A 25,673-nucleotide genomic window follows, 5' to 3' on the forward strand; every position below is an offset into this window, starting at 1 on the left:
ATCTCTCACGCACGCGAGCGCACACACGCCTCCATCTCCAACTTAGCTGTCCATCGTGTACGATGACGCTTGCTTCGGGTCCGAGGGGGGAGTGTCAGCGTTGTTGCCGCTGGCTGTCGAGGCCGATGCACCACAGATCTTTCCACAGGCGCACGTGTGCTCGCACACACACACACACACACACACACAGACATTACGACTTGAACAGAATTATAACATTTGTCCATCACTTATCCTGCAGTGTTTCCTGCAGGAAAAAAGCTTTGGCATGGTGCTGGGCGCGCGGGGGGGGGGGGGGGGGGGCTTCTGGCGCGCGGCCTCTGGCCGCACGTCGAAAACTTTGATTAATGAATGAATTTGATTTATCAATTAATTAATAAGATTAATTTGTATTAATACTCTTGTATTGCTATTGGAGACACTGGGGGACACTGGGCAGGCACTGGGGAGGCACTGGGAAGATAGCCTGGTTAATAAACCAGACTAATATCGCACGGACCGCGGGATATTAGTCTGGGGAGGCTCAGCTTGGATTTCATTTCCAGGGAAACATTTTCTCTTTGACGCAATTGGTCAGAGCTACTGTCAGTCAAAGGTCTCAAGCATTGAAAGTCACTGTACCAAAGCCCGCCCATATTGCATACCGTGTCCCGATTGGCCGCCCACATTCTCTGGTGTAGGAAATGGGCGTACAATTGAGCCTCTCCAGACCGAAATCCGCCGGCAGGACACTGGGGAGGCACTGGGGAGACACTGGGGAGGCATGGGGAAGGCACTGAGGGGACACTGGGGAGACACTGGGGAGGCACTGGGGAGGCACTCAGGGGGACACTGGGCAGACACTGGGGAGGCACTGGGCAGACACTGGGGAGGCACTGGGCAGACACTGGGGAGGCACTGGGGAGAAACTGCAGCCACTGGGGAGACATTGGGGAGGCACTGAGGGGACACTGAGGGGACACTGGGGAGGCACTGGGGAGGCACTGGGAAGGCACTGGGGGGGCACTGGGGAGGCACTGAGGGGGCACTGGGGAGGCACTCAGGGAGGCACTGGGGAGACACTGGGGAGGCACTGGGCAGACACTGGGGAGGCACTGGGGAGACATTGGGGAGACACTGGGGAGGCACTCAGGGGTACACTGGGGAGCCACTGGGCAGACACTACAGGGCAGACACTGGGGTGGCACTTGGGGAGACACTGGGGAGGTACTGGACATTTCATATCACACACACCCCATGATTCACTAGCCCCCTCAAAAAAAAGAAAAAAAACGTTTTTTCTTTTTTTTTGGGCAGCTTGGCATGGCGCAATTTATTTCAAGCATGCCAACAACATTGTGCAGGAAACCCTGTCCTGTAGTTCATGAAGGCCATTAGGAGTCACTAAAGCATGCATGTGATCTGTTTGGGTGAAAGGCCTGTTTAAGAGTGTGGATGAAATATAAATAGACCTTTAACTTGTTTATTGCGACAGTAGGTCGCAATTACTCTGAAAACCTGAATTTCCGTGTGTCACGTCACACCTCCATACAGTATATGGTCACACCTTGTAACATCACACCTCATGACATCACGCCTCCATATATGGTCATGCCTCGTGACATCACGCCTCCATCTCCATATATGGAGCTGACCTGTTCTGATGTTCCATAATATTATGTTGAATCCTCCCCACCCGTCCTTCCTCTTTGATGTCTCCCTTTTGACTGATACCTGTCCATTCAAACTAGACGGGCCTGCCCCAAAGTTATTAGTGCAGCCGTGCCCGGCAGCTGGCGAAAACTAGAGTTCTCAACAGGCCCGGTCCTACCTGGGTCCTCATCAAACCCTGTACACTCAAGACACGCTCAGGGCATCTTACTAGTGCACTCTCAGAATTATAAATACATACATTATTACATTTACCCACAAGTAATCAAATCAAATGAATCACTTGCGGTAATGAAAGTATTCCATAAATGTATGCCGGATGCGTCCAGTTCAACGTGGTTGCCTTGGAAAACAACGGGAAGTGTTGATAAAATTGAATACATTTTTGGTTTCTGCATTGTCCATTTGTTTTATATTCATATATTTTCCACTTCTACAGATTCTGATGCAGACCAAGGACATGGTTCAGAAGGTGAGTCATTGAAAAACTATTTATCTACAGTACGGCATTGGTTTTCAAACTCACTTTGGGGATGCACCTGCTCTCTGTTTAAAATTGTACATAATCAATTAAAACGATATGTTTCATAACTTTTATTTAATAGCACTTGTATATATTGCAGTAATAATTTGTGGTTGCATAAACCTGGACCTTGTCTCGCAGCACAGCAGTGTGCCCTCACTAATCAGTACAATTAACAACCTGTTCAAATGTCAGTTATGTAGGAATCTTGACACCTTTTCAACTTTAGGGCGTGTGGGTGGCATAGAGGTAAAACACAGGCGAGAAGGGCCCAACATGACAGCGGGCCTCTGGCCTGGCTGGACACACAGGACACAATTGTCAGTGTTCAGAGGAATGTCAGCGAGAGGGAGCACAATGGCTAAATTGGGGAGAAAATGGGTCTATTTCTTTCTGACATTGGTGATGGTGGTGTTTTGTCTCTCCTCTTACCCACTAATGTTTGACGTCCTGTTTTGAATCAGATGAACCTGGAGGTAATCTACGGTGACACGGACTCCATCATGATCAACACCAACAGCAGATTGTTGGAGGAAGTCTTCAAGCTCGGCAACAAGGTGTGTTTGTGTGTGTGTGTGTTGGTTGGGGGGGGGGGGGGGGGTACAGAGAAGTTGTGTATTCTCCATGTATGTTTCTGTAGCATGAGGCAGCTTGATGTACAAGACAAGTACACCCCCTGGATATGATGCTAATATATCAGAGGGACTTACCCCAAACCTTGATGCAGAGTGCCAAGCAGGGAGTTCATGGCTCCCATTTTTGAGGGGCTATGCTATATACTGCTTTTGTCCCCACACGTCTCAATATTTGAAATATTGAGAAATTAGGTCAAATATGACGTACATTTTTACGATGACGAGCACCACTCACTTCACACGGGTGTGATTTATTATAGTCTCTACCAGCGTGTGACGTAGTCGTGACTTTTTCACAGCTTTCTGCTCATTGGCTGTCCTTAAAGTCCGCAATGCAAGAGCGATGGTCACAGAATTCAGCGCAACACTCGCTAATTTACCAACACCTTCAATTTGTTTTTCACTCAAACTAAAGCAAGGGGGAAGAACTAAAGAAGCATAGTGGACCAAAATATAAACAAAAATCACTACAAAGCTTCTACTAAACGCTGCTTTTATTTAACTTCTTTGACCACTGTTTCAGAGACGACAAATTCTCCAGGGCTTGAAAATAACTTTTTTACTAGGTAGCACCAGTGCTAAAATGTTACCAGTGTAACAGTGTTAAGGTTTTACCACTTCAAAAATATAGGAACACCCACTCAAATTAAGGACCACCAATATGTTATATACATTTTTTTTTTAGCTTATGTTTTTTAATACAAAACATTGTGTACTCCAAGTAACATAAAATGATGAAAGCATACAAAATGACTGGTAGGCCACCACTAGGACTTTATGCAATATGCTGGGGCCAGTGTTCTTTAACGTTTAGTAAGATGCAAGAGTCATGACGGTACTTTCCGACATTTTTAGCTTGGCGGAAGCTGGTATAATATTTCTACATTAAAAGAAAAGGGTAAAAATAATTGACTACCGTATAAAAGAAAACCTGGATTTCATCTTCAGACGAGATAATAAGACTGGGACGTATCCCATCCTACTTTACTTTAAAAGCATGGCCAACATTTGAACGGCCACTTTATTCACAGTGACCTTTATATCTATAAAAACACGGATGCTTAAGTTTTAACTGGGTGGTCATGTTGCTCAGTTTAACATGACTATCTATCAACAAGTCTGTCCGTGACATTCAGGGGTCCAAGACAGCCTGGCAGGCCTCCAGTGTGCATCTATAGAGCACCGAAGTCTGACGTCACTGTCAGTAGAGGGCGCCAGTACACAGGTTCATGTATTTGTTTAATTTAGCGTATATAACACACATAACCAGTCATTAGTCCTACAACTATACAACATATCTCAAACCCTAAACCTAACCTCACATGGAATATATATATATTTTTTTAAGATATTTTGTTTTGCGGCTTACGCCTTTTATTGATTTTTGAAGGGACAGACAGTAGGCTGACAGGAAACGGGAGAGAGATGAGGGGATGACATGCAGTAAAGGCCGTGTCGGGTCCGGGAGTCGAACCCGCGGCACACTGCGACTGGATTACCAGTCCGGTGCCCAGACCGTTACGCTACGGCCTGGGCCACATGGAATATTATTAAAAAATTATTAAGATGTTTATTCATTTAATATACAACAAGATTAGTGAACGAAAACCTGAACCTGTGATTATGTGAAGCATTAATTAAATAACATTGCTCACGTCATTGTAATGAGTTTCAGCCCGTGACAAATGCTGTTTTGCAACTCTGCATCTCCTCCTCCGCTCCTGTTCTGTCTGTCTCTGTCACTGTTGTGACCTGCATGCACGTTTATGACATTACTGTATTAGGCTGCATGCCTCGCAGCCTAAACCTTATGTGGTACTGGTGGTAGGCTGTAGTGGTGGAGGTCCATGGACCGTGAATTAAGTTGGCACCCCGTGATTTCCATATGACGGAAAAAAAAAGAAAAGTTGCGGTCCCCACTTTGCTGCCTCGGCACTGTCGGCATGTCACATTTAGTGGCATTCGAGTGCGTCAGGTTTATCCTTAACTAAAAGGACGAGACGTGAGAAAGACATGGCTGTAGACTTACTTATCTGCTAAAAGAAAAGCTAAAGCTGCAGGCTGCAGCACTGCAAATGCCTCTCGATATGTCATGGGGGGGGTCGGGGGGGCTTAAGCATGACTTGCAGCATTGTTTTTAATTGCGCGGTTTTAATAAGCTTGCACACTTGGAAATATGATAATATCCTACGAATTTCATATGACATGCTTTTACAAAATATATATTTTTCACATGTAGGCTATTATTAGTTTTATACATTTTAGGAGTGAAAACATATGTTTAGATGCCTGTGACAGCCTCTCGGCTGGTCAAACAATGCTGCTCCGCTGTTCTACGACAGAAAAACAGGTGAGAACAAAGCGTACGCCAGCTCCCGAGCAGACGTGAGTTTTGAACGTTGTCAAGTTCAATTTCAAGCTTTGCCGGAAATGTTAAATGGCGAAAATGTCGGTAATTTCGGCGTGCACCCATATTTTGGAGTACGCACGGTTGATAAATGAGGGCCTATAAATATGGAACCCAATGCCTCCTGTCCTGACTTGGCTCTCAAGGGTTGGGTGGGTGGGGTAGTGTCTTGTCCAGGAGGTGAACAGTGCTTGTGTATCATGGCAGGGGAATGTACATCAAGCTGCCCCACGCTACAGAAACACAAGATAGTCTCTTTCTCTATGGGCTTCATGACACAGCAACGCTTACTACTTATTACTTCACTCATGTACAGCACTTTACAACTGATCTTGAGCACGTAGTAGAGTGTGCAGTGCAGTGTGCACGCTAATAAGCGTTTTAAGCTGTGTTGCTGGTGTTCTGCCCGGCGTCCAGGTGAAGGCAGAGGTCAACAAGCTGTACAAACTGCTGGAGATCGACATCGACGGCGTCTTCAAGTCCCTGCTGCTGCTGAAGAAGAAGAAGTACGCCGCCCTGGTGGTGGAGCAGCAGGGCGACGGCAGCTACAGCACCAAGCAGGAGCTGAAAGGCCTGGACATCGTGCGCAGGGACTGGTGTGACCTGGCCAAGGAGTGTGGCAAGTATGTCAGCTACCAGACATGTTGGGAAGTAGGGATGCCAGAAAGTGACCATCAGCGAAATCGAATATTATTATTTTTTTAGTTTTTAACCCATTCTGACCTGAGATCAGATTTATACGAGGTTTCCACTGGACACACACTGGTCTGATTAACCCATTCTGACCTGAGATCAGATTCTAAAAATGTCAGTCGTTCTTCGATAAAAAAAAAAAATAGCAGACCTACAAGCCACCGAGTGGCGCGCTATGAGCTTGTAGATCTGCTATTTTTCAATAGCTAAAGCATAACATGATGCTAACACCAAAATGGGTCCCCGTTCAGAATGGGTTAATCAATATCAGATAAAACTTTTAAGATTTTATATTATGCACATGCCATGGTCACATAACCATTATATGTTGTTGAGTGCATGCTTTGACGGTTACAGTTTTATAATCAGTTTTGATGAGTAAACCTTTGTGGAGATCTTCTAAGTTCTCATTGTATGCTTTTTACTGCCATTCAGGATGGAAAATGAAATCCATTTGGATTTGGGGAGAAGTAGTTTCATAAGGGGCTGGTATGAAGTACTTGATATAAACAGAAAACGTTCAGTTCACTAGTCTACACTCTACAACTGCCTTCATTTCATCTGATTGTCTGTCTGGCAGGCACTTAACAAACGATCGTTAACTGTGTCTGTTAGAGAGAGGGCCAGAGAAGAGTGGCTTTGCTCAACTTGATTTATACTTATATTCTCCACTCTGATGAAGGTACATGTTCGATATATCATGCAGCCTTACGTATTACGCCAGGGCTCCACTGGGCGCGTTTGGGCGCGTTGCGTCACGCGTGCGTCAAAAAACGAACCGGTTAAATTTTAATGGTGACGGAGACACGACGCAACGCGGGCAGTGGAGCCACCCTCCATTGATTAAAAGGGCACATTCCCGACGCTGACGGAGACGTGACGCAGACGCGCCCAGTGGAGCCCTGGCGTTAGCCTATATTTTGGCAATTAAAAAAAAGAAGTAAAAAACTTTTATTTTTTTCTCGATTATGAAATATTAAAATCGATTTCGGAGACCCCGACGATTATTCGGAAAATCGATTAATCGTTTGCATCCCTATTAGGAAGAGGAGTTTGTTTGAGGGAAATTAGAAAGTAGTTAGTATATGGCTGGGTTCCTTGCGGGTTGGGTTCCTGGCGTTATGGAGGTCCTTGAAAGTTTGAGAACCACTGGCTTATTGGATTGAAGTTAAAGATTTAGTTGGAGGGGAGTTAGTTTAACGGGTGTTTGATTTGGAGAGATCAGTTGGAGCAGACTTGGATATCTCTTAGGAAAGCCTAACCAGTTGAACTCCAGCTTGTCTACTCACCAATTCACCAAAGATAGCAGATCTACAAGCTCAAAGTTTCGTTGTGTCTGCTATTTCTGGTGAAGAGATTTGGTGTTGAAAAAAAGTGGTCAGTTTCTCTAAGAATAAAGGGTTTAAGTGGTTAACACCAGTGGGCCTGCGGCGATATTGAGGCCGTTCCACCCCTCTGCCACACAAAACCAGCTGAAGTGTGTCACTGAGTGAACTAAAAAGGAACAGTGCTATGGAGATGTATGTCCTATTACTGCAATGATAGGGGGTAATTGTTGCTGCCCTGGGCAGTGTTAACGTCAGTGAGAACACGGGTGGAGCATGAGAATGGTTCTAGAACAACGGTAGAAGAGGTATCGGTGAACAGAAGTCAAAGGTCAGGATTAATTGTATCCACTTCATAGGGCTGGCAGCTCCTTTCACTCTCAGAACCAACATGCGTTTAAGCTATTTCCAGAAAAATTGTTCTGGTGCTCCATTAGATACTTTGATATCTTCATTTGTCTGCATGTAAAGTAGTTGTATAGGAGTGCAGGAAGTTGTTGTTGTGTAATGTTGTTCCTCTCCGTGCATCAGTTACGTCATAGGTCAGATCTTGTCGGACCAGAACCGTGATGCCATTGTGGAGAACATCCAGAGACATCTGGTTGAAGTGGGAGAGAAGGTTGCGAGTGGAAACATACCACTGAACCAGTACGAGATAAACAAGGTGAGACTTTAGATAAAGACAATTTATAATTTAGGACTGGGAAATTCAAGGCGCTCTTTCTTCACTTACAAGATTGCCAAAAACAATAAAGCTTGGGCCTTGTTTGCCACTGTTGGCGGGCTAACAAACCCTCCTGTGTCAGTAGCCTCGGAACGCCAATCCACCAGGGACTGCAAATTAACCGTTAGGCCGCCAGAATTAATTAAAGAATGATTACTATGCCAGGATATCCCCCCGTTCAACCCTTATTTTGAAGATCCAAAACACAGTGACAGGAACCAGATGTTGACTGTGTTGTCGGACTGGGTGTTTTTTTTTGTGTGTGTGTGTGTGTTACTACTCCGGATTTTGTCCAAGAATCCCGCTAATCGTTACACACTATCTCTAACACTCTATCTCTATAGTTGTTCAAGATGGATCTGTCCGATATTTCATATTCCATCCTAATTTGCTAACATTGGCTTTCAAAGTTTACAGGATTGGCCCGTTTCGAACAAAAAGCCTCAAATCATGAACGCAGCGTGCAATTTACGTGAAATCTTTCACAGACTTTCCTACTAGGCTGAGGAATATATCCCACCCTTTTCACATTGGCCTGTTATAGCGCCACCAACAGGTGGATTTTGCACACATTTTTGGAACAAAATGCCTCAAAACATCCAATCCAAGGCTTAAGAAGAAATGGCACCCTTTTTACATTACTATTATAGCGCCACCAGGAGGCCACAACCTGCCCTGGTGGAGGCCTGTGCCTCGAGGGGCACTTTATCTAGTTATTATTATTATTAATGTATTCATTCATTAATTCATTTATTTTTAAATTTTCTCCCAGAAACATTTTAAATTACATGGCCTCAGATCTTCTACAAATTGTCAACACATTTTTTATATCTGGTTGCTTCCCACAGGACCTGAAAAAAAGCAGCCATCAAGCGACCTTTAAAAACAAGAATTGATTAAATCAATGAATGCCTGTGTCAGTTTCAGTGCAGTAGTTTAGGTAGGAACCAAAGTTCTCTAAGGCGGAACTATTGTGTTAAAACTAGAACTATATTAAATTGTTTATAGGATCAATACAAGTAAATGAATACATGGTAAAAAAGATCTTATAAAATCACATATAATTTTCTATGATTTCTTTATTTTATGATTTTTTTATATGTTTTTTTAATATGATTTATGATTTTTTTATATGGTTTTTTATGTCTATGTCTTATTCCAACCATAGGTTGGAATTTCCAGCCATAGGTTGCTTATTCCATCCGTAGGTTGCTTATTACTGCCTTGTACCCAAGGGGCAAAGGGGGTTGACCTGCATTTGTCATAACATACAAAGTTGTCCACCAGAAATATCTATGACCCAGTAGGATCACAACCTATATGGACAACTCGGTCAATTTTGTTGTCCAATATGGCCGCCCCCAATATTAGCCCCCATTAGTTATAATGGAATAATAACTAACCAATCCAATATGGCCGCCACAATATTAGCACCAAGAAAATAGGTTTTGGCTCTAACTTCTGAACCAGATGAGCTAGAAATGTAAACTATTTCATGGTTTCTGACTATGAGAGACTCAATGGAATACCTATTTTTTATTATTGGGTGTGTCTGGACCCTTATTGTGCATATTTACAAGATGGTGGCTACCCGAAATAGTGCTTTACCATGATTTCTACCATGATTGTTGACTGTTTTGGCAAACACAAGCAATATTAATCCATTGGCTAAGATTCATGGCACAGAATGGACATTTATTCTTGAGCTTGCATATTGTCAAAATGGCTACAAACATGAAAAAGAAAAGAGACATTACATTTCCTGTCAGTTCCTATTACCCAGGTGGGCAAACCACCCCTTTTTGGATACCTGCATTTGCCGTAACATCAAAAATATCAGAAATATCTATGACCCAATAGAATCACAACCTATATGGACACATCGGTCAATTTATTTTCTGGAAATCCAATATGGCCGCCACAATATTGGCCCCCATTAGCCTATAATGCGGGTGAATAGGGCAACATTTTTAACTGAGGGATATTTCCACGAAACTTCACAGGTTGATCAATGATATCAATACCATATTTCTTTGTATTGGAAGTTTCCATGATATCCAATACTAGCACCCAGAAAATTGGTTTGGCTCTAAATTCTGAACCAGATGAGCTAGAAATACAAACTCAACGCCAAGCCGGACATCCCTTCCTTCACCGAGTATGGATGGTCTCTCAGTGACGGGAATGCAGTCCCCTGTCCATCTACAGAGCCAGCCTGGCCTATGTCAATGAACAAGACAATATAATGTAGCTGTATCAAAGGCTGCCAGAAAATCTGTGCCTGGAGACGAGATGCAGCAGGAGCTTCATTCCATTCCTGACTGGGAATTGCTCAGATGCATCATCATTCTCTTGGACTCTGGCTGGCATCCTGTCATGAAAGGACGCGATGAGAGAGATCAATGCCCCTGGACAGCCAAACTTGCCAGGGATCTGCCATAGGCCCTCACGAGTCACAATTGACTGTATGAAAGGCCTTGGTGAGGTCGACAAACAGTCAAACACCATATTGCTCTCTGCACTTTTCTTGCAGCTGGCAAATGGAAAAGATCATGTCACTCTGCCTCCGTGGAAACTAAATTGGGATCCAGGGACAACATTCTCAGCATGGCTGATTAGCCGGTTGAGGATGATTCTTGCTGCGATCTTTCCTGCGATGTTCAGGAGGGCTATACCGTGATGGTTATCGCAGTATGCCCTGTCCCCTTTCCTCTTGTACAGTAAATATGCACTATGGATGCGTACTTGAAGTCTTGAGGGACTTCCCCCTCTTCCAGATTACCTGGTACAGGTGCCAAGCCTCCATTCTTGTAGATGTCTGCGTGCAACCCATCACCTCCTGGTGCCTTTCCAGAAGTTTGTTGGAGTGCTTTCTGCACTGGTGGGGGTCAGCCAGATCAGCTTTGATTGGCAGCTGGGGTATCTTTGGAAATTGAGGACTCTGTTTAAGACCTCACTGAAGTGCTCTTCCCAGAGTGCTAGGATGTCACTCTTGTCAGTGAGCACTGAGCAGGACACTTGTCAAAGGAGCGTACTGGAGTTGAGCCAGTGGTTTTGGGCCCATAAAGAGCACACAGAATGATGATGCATCTGAGCCATTCCCAGTCAGGAATGAAATTAAGCTCCTGCTGCATCTTGTCTCCAGTCGGGTAGCCACCATCTTGTAAATATGCACAATAAGGGTCCAGACACACCCAATAATAAACATAGGTATTCCATTGAGTCTTTGGTCAGAAACCATGAATTACACACCAAGTTTGGTGCTCTGCTCCTGCTCCAACTTCTGGTTCAGAAGTTGGAGCCTAAACCTATTTTCTTGGTGCTAATATTGTGGCGGCCATATATGTTCGTATTCATATCATTGATCAACCTGAGAAGTTTCATGGAAATATCTCTCAGTTTTGCCCTATTCACCCCCCATTATAACTAATGGGGGCTAATATTGGCGGCGGCCATATTGGACTTTCGCAACAAAATTGACCGAGTTGTCCATGGTTGTGATCCTACTGGGTCATAGATATTATTTCTGGTGGACAACTTTGTATGTTATGACAAATTGCCCCCTGGATATTGTGTTGCTTATTGCAGCCGTGGGTTGCTTATTACAGCCATGTTGCTTATTTCCTATTTTCTCCAATTCCATGCCTGTGCAAAAATGCATAAATGAAACTACTCAGTAATGGACATAATGGCCTGGTGGGTGAAAGGGCAAAAACTATTTTAATCCGGTTTAAAAACTGAACACAAATTCATACCATCTCTCCATTTTTCCAGGCTCTGACTAAAGATCCTCAGGACTACCCTGATAAGAAGAGTCTGCCTCACGTGCACGTGGCTCTGTGGATCAACTCCCAGGCAGGACGAAAGGTCAAAGCTGGAGACACCGTCTCCTACATCATCTGCCAGGTGTGTGTGTGTGTGTGTGTGTGTGTGTGTGTGTGTGTGTGTGTGTGTGCATGCAATGCATACAGTGTGATGTATAATCTTTTTTGTCCACAAGGGAAAATTGTTTTGCTCCGGTCAAATCTGTTCTTTTGGGAGGTGATGAAGTCAGCAGTCTATGTAATGGGGTGAAGTTGCAGGACTACCCGATGCCTGTTGTAGCTTGAGTAACTTGAAGCACATTGACTTAATAATTATGTTAATTGTTAATTGACTTGAATATGAAGCGGTTTTCTGAAAATAGACCCCAAGGTGAATGATAGTCACCTTATTGCCAAAACCAACTTGTTGATTTGGATGTTATTTGTATGCGCTCCAGGATGACATCAACAAGAAAAACTCTGATGTAATGTGAACGCCCATTGCAAGCGGTAGCAAGATAAAAGACTTTCACTTAAGTCACAGCCTTTCCTCCTCTCTCTCTGTGTGTGACAAGGCATGAAGCTTCCGTAGGCCGACCACAAAATAATATAACTTTAGTTCATAATGATGACATAAGATGGAGCGGTCTTACATTGTGTAAAAAATATCAGCAATTTACACAAAGATGAAGGAGTAAAGGCCCCACGGTAACGGTGGCGAGCCACCACCGGTACTTCCATATAGGGGACACAATATCTTATAAATTCAATATCCTAAATTATTAGTATCTGCATGATGATACACAATATATTGTAGCAGCCCTACCCTAAAGACAAACAAACTACAACCTAATACCCACACCTCCACCCCTGCTCTGTTTCTCTCTGTCTGTCTCTCTCTATCCGTCTCTTGTCTGTCTGTCAGACCACAATGGAATTAAGCTTTAGGCTTTATTGTGTGTTTATACTCAGTGATGATACTTGACTCTATGTTGGGTAGTGCTCTTGTGCACTTTTTTTGTGACATCACGAAATACATTCGGTCAGTCACTCAAAGTATCTTTCTGTCTCTGTATCTCTCTTGCTTTCCTTATCTCTCCCGCTCTCTCCCGCATCCAGGATGGCTCCACGCTGTCTGCCAGTCAGAGGGCCTATGCCCTGGAGCAGCTCCAGAAGCAGGAAGGCCTCAGCCTGGACACCCAGTACTACCTGGCCCAGCAGGTGCACCCTGTGGTGTCCCGTATCTGTGACCCCATCGAGGGCATTGACGCCGTGCTCATAGCCACATGGCTGGGTGAGTAATACAGGCCCAAGGGACGGAAGCACAGCACATGCTCCTTCTGACGTCCGGTTCAGACAGGTTTTCCGAAAAATAAATATCACCTCCCTTTCCCAACGTCGGAAGGAGCATGTATTGGGCTTAACACTAAGCCTTTAAGTAGATAAAGTTATACTCTCTTATACTTGTGTAATTGGACATTACACAAGTATCCTTATTATTTAAGGATTGAAGAATACAAGAGAACAGCATCAATACCAGTAAGTATTTGGAAGCACATGAAGGAGGTATACCTGTCAGCCAGTTCGACCTGTTCCCTCCGTACCCAGTAAGCTACAAGACCTCCCCAAGTAAGATCCCTTGTTAGCCCCAATTACTGATGACTCCCTACAATTATAGGAACCCCTCAGCAACAGACATATTGATTCGTCGTTATCTATGTGTGATTCAAGCTTTGAGCATGCAGAAAGAACAAACCTTTCCGTGTTAAAAGTGTACTTTTTCCAGTTTAAAATGTGTAATTATTTTTGTCCGCTTGACACTTGTTGAAAGTCTCCTGATGAGGTATAAATAAGCCTTATTACTGACATGGTATCTTGTGATAAGATGCCAGTAATGTGGGGTCATTGGAGTGACTGTGAGTGACTACTGCTGATTACGTTGGAGGCCCTGGGTGCTTTGGCTGCTGTATTTTGTTTCCCCCACCCTGAATAGCCCACAAAGCCGGCCATATCATGACACCAACACCTTGAGTGAGCAAACTCCATAAAAGCTCAAGGTCCTGGCATCAAAGGAAAATGACTACATATCCCTAGTAGACATTTCCTCATCTTTTTAACCCCTGATGAGCCTTGTTGTGCTCCAAGATCCACACAGGCAGGACCCTCCAAGCCTTTCCATAGTCTAGTGGGAAGTCTAGGCTGCCCTCTAAATGGTAAATGGTGCATTTATATAGAGCGTCGCAGTCCCGCCCCCCTCGAGAGACCTGGAAAAGAATTTCCTGTTCATTTTCCTCATAGACTTTTCAAAAAGTATTTATTTAAAGACGTTTACGCTGCGGACAAAGCCAACTCAAGTTGTGACAAATCATGACAATAAACACTGTTAGAAAGAAGAAAAAAACGCAGGTTAAAACACTTTGTTTGGTCCAAAATATTGTGTTTGTTGTCATGATTTGTCACAACTCGAGTTGGCTTTGTACGACGCTTAAAAGGTCTTTAAATAATTACTTTTTGAAATGTCTATGGGGAAAATGCATTGGGTATTATTTCCTGGGCCTGGCGTCGTCATGAAAGGGGGTGGGACTGCGACGCTCTATAGCACCTTTATCCAGGCTCAAGGTTCAAGTTTATTTAGTGTCCCCGAAGGGCAAATTGGGTTGCAGCATAGACAGTACATTAAACAATGAATGAAACAGTACAGTACAGTACTGTACAGGAATTCAGCATCCAAACCGGAGTGCTGCAGGGAGACACCCTAGCCCCCTTCCTTTTTATAATAGTGTTGGACTATGCCCTGAGACAAGCTATTAATGGAAGGGAGCCAGAGCTCGGCTTCACTATCTCACCCAGAAGGTCTACGAGACACCCTGCAGAAACCCTCGCAGACCTGGACTACGCTGATGACATCTGCCTGCTATCTGACAACGTAAGGCAGGCACAGGCTCTCCTGACCAGTGTGGAGTTGGAGTGCGCCAAAGTTGGCCTCAGTCTAAATGCAAAGAAGACTGAGGTCATACTCTATAACATCCCCCAAGAACATCTGCCCCTAACGACAATAGAGGGTATTGTCCTAAAGGAGGTCAGTGACTTCAAATACCTGGGCGCATGGGTCGACTCCACAGAGAAGGACCTTAAAGTGAGGAAGGCACTTGCCTGGCGAGCTCTTAACGGTATGACCAGTGTGTGGAAATCCAACCTCCCCCGACACATCAAGATCAGTTTCTTCTCTGCTACCGTGGAGTCCGTCCTCCTCTATGGCTGTGAATGCTGGACACTTACACAAGCCCTACAGAAATCCCTGGACGGGTGCTACACCAGAATGTTACGTGTGGTACTTAACATCAACCAGGATGAGCACATCACCAACAAGCGTCTGTACGGGGCATTACCAAGTGTAACAGAGAAGATAGCAGTAAGGAGGATGAGACTAGCTGGCCACTGTCACTGACATCAAGAACTCCCGGCCAAAAAGCTTGTACTGTGGGAACCAACACACGGGCATCGATCGAGAGGACGTCCCACACCTACCTACGTGGACGTACTAAAGAAAGATACTGGTGCGGAAACCACAAAGGAGCTGTCCAGATGTATGGAGAACCGAGATGACTGGAGACGCCGATGGAGGGCTCGTCTGAGGACGACGTAGAGAGAGAGTACAGACAACAAACAGTTCACATAGCGGATACCAGAGTAAAAGGTGCACACAACCATTAAAGTGCAGGCGTTTAAAGTGCTATGCGATAGGTCATAAAAGTGCGTGTGCATAGACATAGGCACAAGATAATACAGTAAAAAGTAAAAGTGCTCATCATAAGGTTATATCCTCGATCTACGCACAGCAGCATTCAGTGTGTGAATAGAGACCGGGACAAAGGAATGTTTGTGCCTGTTTTTTGTGGCACAGGGGGCTCGCAAGCGAAGGCCGGATGGGAGAAGGATGTACTCTCCGTATAGTGGGTGAGCAGCATCAGATCGGATACACAGGGCTTTGTTAAGTACCTGTTTCTTAAAGATCTGGTCTAGGCCGTTCATTTGTGAGCCAATGATTTTTGAGGCCACTTTTACAATTCTCCCTAGGGAATTTTTGTCTCTGATGCAGAGATTACCATACCAACAGATAACGGAGAAAGAAATGACGGACTCGATGTAGGCACTGTAAAACAGTTTCATCAGAGTCTTGTCGACATTGAACTTAGGCAGTACAGGCGTTGTTGACCTTTTTTTTGCATCACATCAGTATTTAGGTCGAATTTCAGTTTGTCATCAATAATTGTGCCTAGATACTTGTAGCTGGGCACAATATCTACAGTCTGTCCATTGACAACACTCTTCTGGGGGGATTGTGGGGAACGTCTAAAATCTATGCATAGCTCTTTTGTTTTTGAAACATTAAGCTGCAAGAAGGCGTTGTCACACCAGGATAGGTGACAGTTGCCCGTGACAGTTCTCATCATTGTCAAGCAGGCTGACGATGACCGAGTCGTCAGCGTATTTAATGATGAATCTATTTTGGAAATGGCTAACACAATCGTTGGTATAAAGAATGTAAAGAAAGGCAGATAAAACACAGCCCTGGGGCGAGCCAGTAGAAGATGTCAGTAAGCTAGACAGCATTTCATTAACCCTTACACGTTGAGATCTGTTGGTTAAGAAGTCAAGAATCCAGCCCACCAGACAGGGATCTACACCAAAGGAGTTAACCAGTTTATCAACCAAGACATGGGGCTGTATGGTATTAAATGCTGAGGAAAAATCAATAAAGAGCAGCCTAGCATGGGTTTTACTACCTTCAAGGTGTTTGTGTAGGAGATTCAATAAGGTGGCAAGTGCATCTTGAACACCCCTTCCAGCCCTATACGCAGACTGGAGGGGGTCCAGTAAGCACTCCGTTTTTGCCACAAGCTCGGACTTGATTAGTTTTTCTAATTGTTTCATGATCAGGGAAGTTAGAGCAACAGGCCTGAAATCATTGAGCGTTTGGGGCTTATTGCTCTTGGCCACCGGAACTATGGTGGACTGTTTCCAGAGGGATGGCACCTTCTGCTGGAAAAGAGATAGATTCAATATATAATAAAAGATAGGGCCTAGTTGTTCAGCGCAAGTCTTTATCAGGTGACCCCCAATATTGTCTGGGCCGGGACTTTTCCCAGGCTTACAGCCTTTAAAGGACTTGATGACACTCTGTTCATCAAAAAAGGGTTTTAAAGGGGGGGCTGACTGCAGACTGTTCCTTAACACGCAATGGTTACTACTGAAGTCATGGACATCGAATCTGGTATAGAAATCATTGAGGCTCTGAGCCAATTGATGATCAGAGGTAAAGTTGGGCAGCTCAACCTTTTTCCTTTCTCCCTCTTTCACCCCTGTAATTGTTTTCATCCCTGCCCAGGCAGAGCCTAGGTTGTTTGATTTGAGTTGAGCTTCAATTTTGTTTTTGTACTTCATTTTACCAGCCCTGACTTCTCTTTTAATTTATTTTTGCAAGTTGCGTAGTAATACAAGGTTCCCCTCCTTAAAGGCTCTGTTCTTCCTTTGAAGAAGTGATTTGATGGACTTAGATACCCATGGCTTGGAGTTGGGATACACTTTGACACATTTAGTGGGGATAACAATGCTTTAACAGTATGAGGTCCAACTAGTGACAACATCAGTCAACTCGTCAATGTCAGCGGATGATTCGACAAACATGTCCCAATCCGTAGAGTCAAGGAGACCCTGGAGAGTCTTACAGGCATCATCATCCTTCCAGTTCTTATAGCGAATGCACTGCACTTTACCCCTTTGTAATGCGGTGCGGTAGACAGGAATGAGGTGCACACAATTGTGGTCAGAAGCACCCAGGGGCAGGAGGGGTAGTGATTTATATGCATTTTTCACATTACTGTAGCACAGGTCTAGAATCTTACTGCCCCTAGTAGGACATGTAACATGCTGGTGGAAGTCTCTTAATGTGTTTTTTAACGAGCAATGGTTCATGTCACCGATTATAATATTCGGTGCATCCGGGGAGATTAGTTGTAACTTTTGTGTAACCTGGTGTATCTGCTCACATGCATTCTTTTCGTTAGCTCTTGGGTGGATGTACACTAACGTAATGAATATCTGGGGAAACTCCCTAGGCAGATATGGTGGTCTTAGAGATATAGCAAGTAGCTCTATATCAGGGGTACACATCTTCTCTCGAATGATAACAGATTTAGAGTTACACCATCGCTCGTTAACATATAAACACACCCCCCCGCCAGTTGACTTGCCCGTGATTTTGGCATCTCTGTCCAGTCGGATAGGTGTCCCGAACCCCTTGATGGCCCAGTCGGCGTCGGAGTCGAGTTCGGATAGCCAAGTTTCGGTGAAGGCTAAGATACATGTATCTCTGAAGTCGTGGCTGTATTGGACCAGCGCCTGAAGTTCCTCGGATTTGTTGCGGAGGGATTGCGCGTTGGAGAGGATGACGGAAGGCAGTGGAGTGCACGTAATGGGTTGTTTTTTCCTCAGGCAAACACCTCCTCTTCTCCCTCTTCTCCCTGCCTTGTGCGGTTGTCCTCCCGGAGGATTATTACGTTGGGCGGGTCTCAGAAGGTCATCTGGGTTGGGCAGAATAAGATCCGCCGGTGGGTCCTGCTGAGTATTCCAGCGAAGTAAGAGTTCTCTGTTGTATTGGACTCGGCTAGGTTGACTGGGAGACAGTTGCGTGTGTTCAAGCCCCCAGGCTAAATGAAACGCTAGCAGCACCAAAAACAGGGCAAAAGAGTCCATTGTTGATATCGATGATTGGGGCTCCAGTCCTGAAAGTGAAGCTCCTCAAGGCTTAGCTGACGGTTAGCGTAGCCACACTCGACTAGTATGAACTAGCGAGAGTATCCCTGGATCAGTCTCTCTCTCTTTTTTTTTTTTTTTTTAAGATATTTTTTTTGCGGCTTACGCCTTTTATTGATTTTTTAAGGGATAGAAAGTAGGCTGACAGGAAACGGGAGAGAGATGGGGGGATGACATGCGGTAAAGGCCGTGTCGGGTCCGGGAGTCGAACCCGCGGCACACCGCGACTGGATCACCAGTCCGGTGCCCAGACCGTTACGCTACGGCCTGGGCGATCAGTCTCTCTCTTGAGTGAAGTATGTGTAAACTTCAACGGCCAGCACAAGGTCGGTTGTAGAGACTCTTAAACTTGTCGGTAATCCGTACGGGAGCATAGACGTTACAACAAAAAACAACAGTAAACAGTACAAACCGTCTACTCTGCTGGTCGCTGCGTGCGCAGCGCCCTGTCACCTGTCAGCCTGTCAGACCTGTCAGCCTGTCAAACTCCAAGGCGCTTTACAGAGATTGTGCATTACATTCACACACCGATGCCGGGGGAAACCATCCAAGGCACCAACCTGCACATTGGGAGCAATTAGGAGTTCAGTGTCTTGCTCAAAGACACTTTGAGCAAGACACTGAACCCCTAACTCTGGGTGACACTGCCACTAACTCTGGGGGAGCCTGGGTTTGAACTGGGAACCTTGCGGTTCCCATCTGGTCACTCTACCCCTGCACCACTGCCGCCCCATAGAGCTAGAGTTTCCTGTCGGGAAGAAACCACTTAATTAACTCCAAATTGTTACACCCTCCACCACAGGTTTGGACCCCAGCCATTTCCGGGCCCAGCAGCAGCACCAGAGGGAAGAGGAGAGCGACAACCTCCTGGGAGCTCCGGCCCAGCTGACGGACGAGGAACGCTACAAAGACTGCGAGAGGTTCACATTCACCTGCCCTCAGTGCAGCACTGACAACATCTACGACAACGCCTTCGAGGGAGCTGTGAGTACATGGCGGCACAGTGGTCGTTACCGTAACCACGTATCCTAGCAAAAACGGACCCGAGTTGCCCGAAAAGTAACAGTTTTGGACATGCACTGACAGCGACGATATAATGCGTTCGTGGTGTGGTAAGAACTTACTTGGAATCAGATGAAGATGTATATATTATTTTAATGAAAGTGTATCAAACTTTCTTTGAAGGCTTGGTGATTTAGTCATCCACTTTGTTGTGTCTGTCTGTATTTTAGACAGCTGCCTGGCTCCAGTGCGGGCTCTGTTTTCATTGGCGTGGTTTGAGCTCCGCAACTTGAAAAGCCTTCCCTTAACCTCCCCCCCACCCCCCCCCCCCCTCCCCCCCCCCACACACACACACACACACACACAGATCTCATAACAGTTTGTCAGGCCAAGGTTGTGTGTATGTATGCTATCAGCTTGTACAGTAATAAGGAGCAGGGCACACAGCTTTCTCTCGTCTCAAAAGACATTAATAACCACACACCGCCACCCCCCCCCCTCCCCCCACTGACATAGACTTGCAATACATTACAGGGGAGTGATGTACACTCATTGCATAACAGGGCGCTATCAACCCACATTTCAACAGATGCGTCGGTATGCCTTGTTGAGACACCACGCCAGATGAGATACCCTCTTAACCCATTCTGACCTGAGATCAGATTCATACGAGGTTTCCGCCGGACACACACTGGTCTGATGAACCCATTCTGACCTGAGATCAGATTCTAAAAATGTCAGTCGTTCTTCGATTTTTTCGAAAATAGCAGATCTACAAGCTCGTATCGCGCCACTCGGTGGCGCGATATGAGCTTGTAGATCTGCTATTTTTCAATAGATAAAGCATAACATGATGCTAACACCAAAATGGGTGCCCGGTCAGAATGGGTTAACACGACCCACATCATTTTAAATTAAAGTGTGCACAATTTGCGCGTACAATACACATGAAGTTGGAATAGATGAACACTTATAACGAGGCAAATAAACATGGGAAGGAAACAAAAACGTGTGACTTAAGCTCTGTTTCAAAACTACAGTGGCAGAAACTTACCGGCAAAACAATTGGCATAACTTGCTGGAATGGCAATGGGAGAGACCGGTGCTGGCTGGTATTGATTTATAAGCGACGGTTTTCATTTACTTTATACTTGTGCGAGAGGTAAGCACATGATACTGTAACTTCAATCCATCGAAAGAGGACAGAGGATAAGCAAGCGTTTTTCTCATATTTTTCTCTCAATCTTTCATTATCACAGGGACGCGGGTTGGCAGTTAGTTCTGTTTCTAGCCTAAAATATCGTATTATTCTCTCTCTCTCTCTATATATATATATATATATATATATATATATATATATATATATTCAACATATCTTGAATGCCAAAGGTCCCTAAAAGTCTATTTTGTATTTCCTGTAAACCAACTTAATTTCCTGTAAACCCAAACATACTGCTTGATGAAATGAATAGACATTTATGAATCTAAATTAGAAGACCAGACGGTGCATTAAACTATGTATCTGACGCTATTAAGCATCTTATTAATTTAAGCATGTTGACTCTATCCAAAGTGACGGACTGTCTCTCTCTTTGGCCGAAACAATGCTCTCCGTCAAAATAACGTTATGCGTTTTCACCACAGGGAAAATATTTATTCCGCCAATATATGCCGAAAAGCTTGCCATAAACTTTCGAACACCAAATATGCTGTCACAGAAGATCAGTTCCTGTTTTAACTTTTCACATGAGATGAATTTCACAATTTCCACTATATTTCCTGCAGTCTGGTTATGTGATAACGGGGTATCATTTTGCCAGCCACATTAATTAACCAGGATTTAACTTGTGGTGTTGAACCCCCACCTGCATGAAGAAGGCCAGTGTGGCTTCTCTCTTTGTCTCACACACTAGACTGCGACTGATAAGACAGTAAGTTAATTAGGGTAGTGAGCATGTTCTAACATTTCAGTGAGAGGGGAGGACAGGCGGTCCTTGACTCCACTGCTGACACTGAGCCAGAAGGAGGGAGAGGATGATGATGTACTGGATGCCCATTAGCTAGAGAGGCCTTGTAAAAAGTGTACAAGGGGGGAAAAAGTGTTCTTTTCATCTAATATTTGTCCTAATGGAGAAGTTAATCACTACTAGTTATTCCCTATTGATTATTCACCTATAATAACAGGCGCCCAGTGCGTTAACGCAAACAACCCCGGAGAAGCCGGTGGCAGCCCCGGGAAGAGTTCTCTTGTCTTTGTGAAGGGCAGGGTGCCCTGGAATGGTTTCGCCCGCGGTGCGCCGTTGCGGGCCCAGTGGTTAAATGTGTTATTGTGAAAGCTATAAATTAACAGAGGGAACAAGACCCCAACACATGCTAAGATGCTTAAATGTGTGGGGCGTGTCCAGAGTCGACATTTCATGAGAGAAAGATGAAAACGTGAGAGCACACGCACGCACACGCACGCATGCACACACACAACCCGAAAACTAAACGTTTTATTGAACACTTGAGTTTTATTCATTCAAGTGGTCAGATAAGAGACTTCAGCCTTTCTCGGGGGAGGGTGAGTATTGTTATCAGAGTGAAGTTTGGAATGAAACCAGGATTATGGAGGAGGAGAGCTGGACAGAGGAGGAAGGACACAGTGTAGAGAAGGGAGGTAGACTTCTTTCAAATGAAGGAAAGCGAAAGGAAGAAGAGGGAGAGAGAGAGAGAGTGTGTGTGCTGCAGTTGTGTGTATTTATGTCTGTAATTTGTGTGTGGGAGTAGTTCTGAAAATGGGTCCTTGGAGGGGTTAATATATTGGAACCAAAGGGCTTGTAGAACAATAGCTTGTAGAACTTCTATTTTCAGGGTATTTTATTTTATCACAGGTCTCTTATGGGGTGAGAAGTAAGTACTACCTTAAGTGACTGGAAACCTAGGACCTTCCCTTTTTACACAAAAATGAACAACGCCAAAAGAATCTCCCAGGGGCTCGTACAGTGTGTATAAGTGCCTGTCTGAAGTCTTTCATTCTCCTGTCAATGCTTCAACTACATTTAGGGGAGAGTGATCATAATGACATTTATTTTTGACATATTCGTGAAGCTTTATTTTTTACTGCATTAACTGGAGTGAGTGGAGGTCTAGCTGTCAAGTAGAACATTTGGGTGGGAGTGGGTCATGTTGACCTGCCTTCTCTTGCCCACATGTGACCCCTGACCACAATCAATTGCTTATAGATGGTATATTTTTTTAAGGTATATACCAGCGTATACTGCTGTTGAATAAAGGGAAGTTCTGTAGTATGGTGTTCGGTATATGACACAGTCAAGCAAACATATAATTTTCAAATGGCTCTCATCTTGAGAAAGTCGACTCATTTAAATATCTTGAAGTTTGGTTGTATGGTTGCCTGAGCTCACTCTATCGTTTTATTAATTGCTTTTCATTTGATGTTAGAAAAATAAGCTCAAGTGTTACTTCCTAATAGATTACGCAGATGTTGTGTATCAGAACACCACAGACTCTCATCTTAAGCCTCTTAATGTCTTGTATAACTCCCTGTGCAGGTTTGTCTCAAAACTGCCTCATGTACAACTCGCTTAATTGGTTGCAGCCTAAATCAAGAAGGCAAATACATTGGTTTCTTTTCATTTATAAATGTATTTATTTTAGGTGCCCTTCTTACTTAAAGCAGTATTTGGCCCATTCTACTTATCAACTACAATATCCTTATTTTAAAATACCAAACATCTCTTTTTTATTTTTTTTATAAACAAAAAATGGTGGCATTAACGGCTTCTTTTAATAAACGTAAGTATAATGTAGAATAAATACATTGAATTTTCACCCCAAAGAAGGACAACAGAAAACAGAACAAACAAACCTTAAATACAGGATCAATAAGAGTTGAAAAATAAAAGGCAGACAAAACAACAGTACAAGACATCCAAGACAAACTATTACAAAGTACATGATACATCCATAATCCGCATTACATCACAGCAGTCCAACCACAGTAGACTTTCAAGAAATACCTCTATTGTGGTTGGACAAAGGCCCATCTGATTTGGATATCTCTTAAAGGGACACTTCACCCTTTTTGCAAAAAAATATATGTTAATAACGTTTAGAAGCTTTAGATCACTTTCCTGGGGGTATTTATGTGTGTAATATGTGGTTTTAGATATTTTAGATTGTAGCAGTGAGCCTGTTATCTCTGATGTCATGGACACTGGTCTCACTACCTTCCTGGACTACTATTCCCATAATTCTTTGGTGCACTGCTCCTCCTTGTGGATAGGGGGAGAGCTGTCTTATTGAGACAACATGTAGTCCAGGAAGGAAGTGAGCCCAGTGTCCATGACATCAGAGACAACAGGCTCACTGCTACAATCTAAAATATCTAAAACCACATATTACACACATAAAGACCCCCAGGAAAGTGTTCTAAAGCTTCTAAACGTCATTAACATATATGTTTTTGCAAAAAGGGTGAAGTGTCCCTTTAAGATCTATTTCATCCTTCATTCATTGCTGGTACACTGACATGTACCAGCAAGGACATATACTGTGCATGGTTCTAAACTGACATGTACCAGCAAGGACATACACCTTGTGCATGGTTCTAAACTGACATGTACCAGCAAGGACATACACCTTGTGCATGGTTCTAAACTGACATGTACCAGCAAGGACATACACTGATGTATCTGCACTGTCTCCTTCTTTCCTCTGTTGCTCAACCCATTCTGACCTGAGATCAGATTTTTCAAAAATAGCAGACCTACAAGCTCATAGCGCGCCACTTGGTGGCGCTATGAGCTTGTAGATCTGCTATTTTTCAATAGCTAAATTATGAAAAGCAAAGCTTTTGCACACCTACAAGCGACAGGTGTGTAGGAGAGGGTACGGTGCCGCACAGTCTTCAAATGCAGTGACCACCATTTATTTACAGGGAAATTGCTATTTATTTACAGGGAAATTGCTATTTCCCTGTAAATAAATGGTGGTCACTGCATTTGAAGACAGTGTGCGGTTGTTTTTCCTTGTTCAATAGCTAAATTATAACATAATGCTAACACCAAAAGGGGTTCTTGCCCAAAATCAGCTGATGATGTGGTGGTTGGTGGGGTGGGTGGGAGAGGATGAGCAAGCTATCTGTGTGTGTATGTATCTGTATATTTTCTGTATCTGTGCACTGTATGTTTCTATGTATTGTGTTCATGTTTTATGGGTCCCCATTGAAAATGAGATGCTGCATCTCAAGGGGCTATCCCTTCAATACAATACTAAATCTGTTATCCCACAACGCCAATTGTGGAAGTTTGGCATAGGACTAAAACAGCCGTCTGACCCATTTGAGCCCATGAGTTTGACAGGTTTAAGTCATCTCAACTTGGATTTGTAGTGCAAAGAGCGAACGCAGGTTTGGGCTAACATTCCCCCGATGGCAGTACATGTCGATTGAATAAAATATTATGTGATTTATTTTCATTAAAGGGCTCTTGTTGAACCGGAACCGGGTAAAGTTAGCATGTTCGTTGAAATTGTGCGTTTCGCCAACTCCATCATGAACTATGTTCCAGGGCCTGAAGATTGAGCCCAGTCTGATGAGATGCTGCCATGTCCCCTGTGGGGCACGCCCCATCGACTACCCCGTCAACATCTGCAACAAACTGCTACTCCACGTCCGGCAACACATCAAGAAATACTACAGTGTGAGTATGCTTGGCCCTCTAGTATATTGTTCTCTGTCTACTTACTTAGTGCAGCGCCCATTATCATAGTACCTGGAGGCCAGTCTAGGTCAGTGGTTCTCAGTGCTGGCAGATGTCTGGTTTCCAGGCTAGATCCTCCAGGTTATTGTGCAACATTGTTTTCTCACTCAACAGTAAACAAACCAACATACAGTATTGATTGATTGATTTATTAACAGTTTGCAGAATTACAGTACCGTAATTTCCGGACTATAAGCCGCGGCTTTTTACCCATGATTTGAACCCTGCGGCTTATACAACGGTGCGGCTAATCTATGGATTTTTACAGCTAACGCAGAGCCATCTCAGGCTCTGAGCTAACGAAGCTGCGGCTTATAGTCCGGTGCGGCT

The 25,673-nt window shown here is 44.2% G+C and overlaps 1 protein-coding gene across 2 annotated transcripts in view; it reads left to right on the forward strand.

Annotated features, from left to right (window-relative positions):
- The window catches only part of pola1 (polymerase (DNA directed), alpha 1), a 113,332-nt gene that overhangs the window by 46,369 nt on the left and 41,290 nt on the right, over positions 1–25,673 (forward strand). For both annotated transcript variants that reach the window (XM_083778484.1, XM_083778485.1), the window contains exons 27-34: positions 2,090–2,122; positions 2,638–2,730; positions 5,633–5,838; positions 7,765–7,897; positions 11,732–11,863; positions 12,880–13,054; positions 19,379–19,560; positions 25,152–25,283. In XM_083778484.1, coding sequence (XP_083634610.1) covers positions 2,090–2,122; positions 2,638–2,730; positions 5,633–5,838; positions 7,765–7,897; positions 11,732–11,863; positions 12,880–13,054; positions 19,379–19,560; positions 25,152–25,283 — 1,086 coding nt within the window. The remainder of the gene's footprint in view (positions 1–2,089; positions 2,123–2,637; positions 2,731–5,632; positions 5,839–7,764; positions 7,898–11,731; positions 11,864–12,879; positions 13,055–19,378; positions 19,561–25,151; positions 25,284–25,673) is intronic.

The sequence above is a fragment of the Protomyctophum parallelum genome, assembly GCF_964188405.1.
Source record: "Protomyctophum parallelum genome assembly, chromosome: 12".
Lineage (NCBI taxonomy): Eukaryota > Metazoa > Chordata > Actinopteri > Myctophiformes > Myctophidae > Protomyctophum > Protomyctophum parallelum.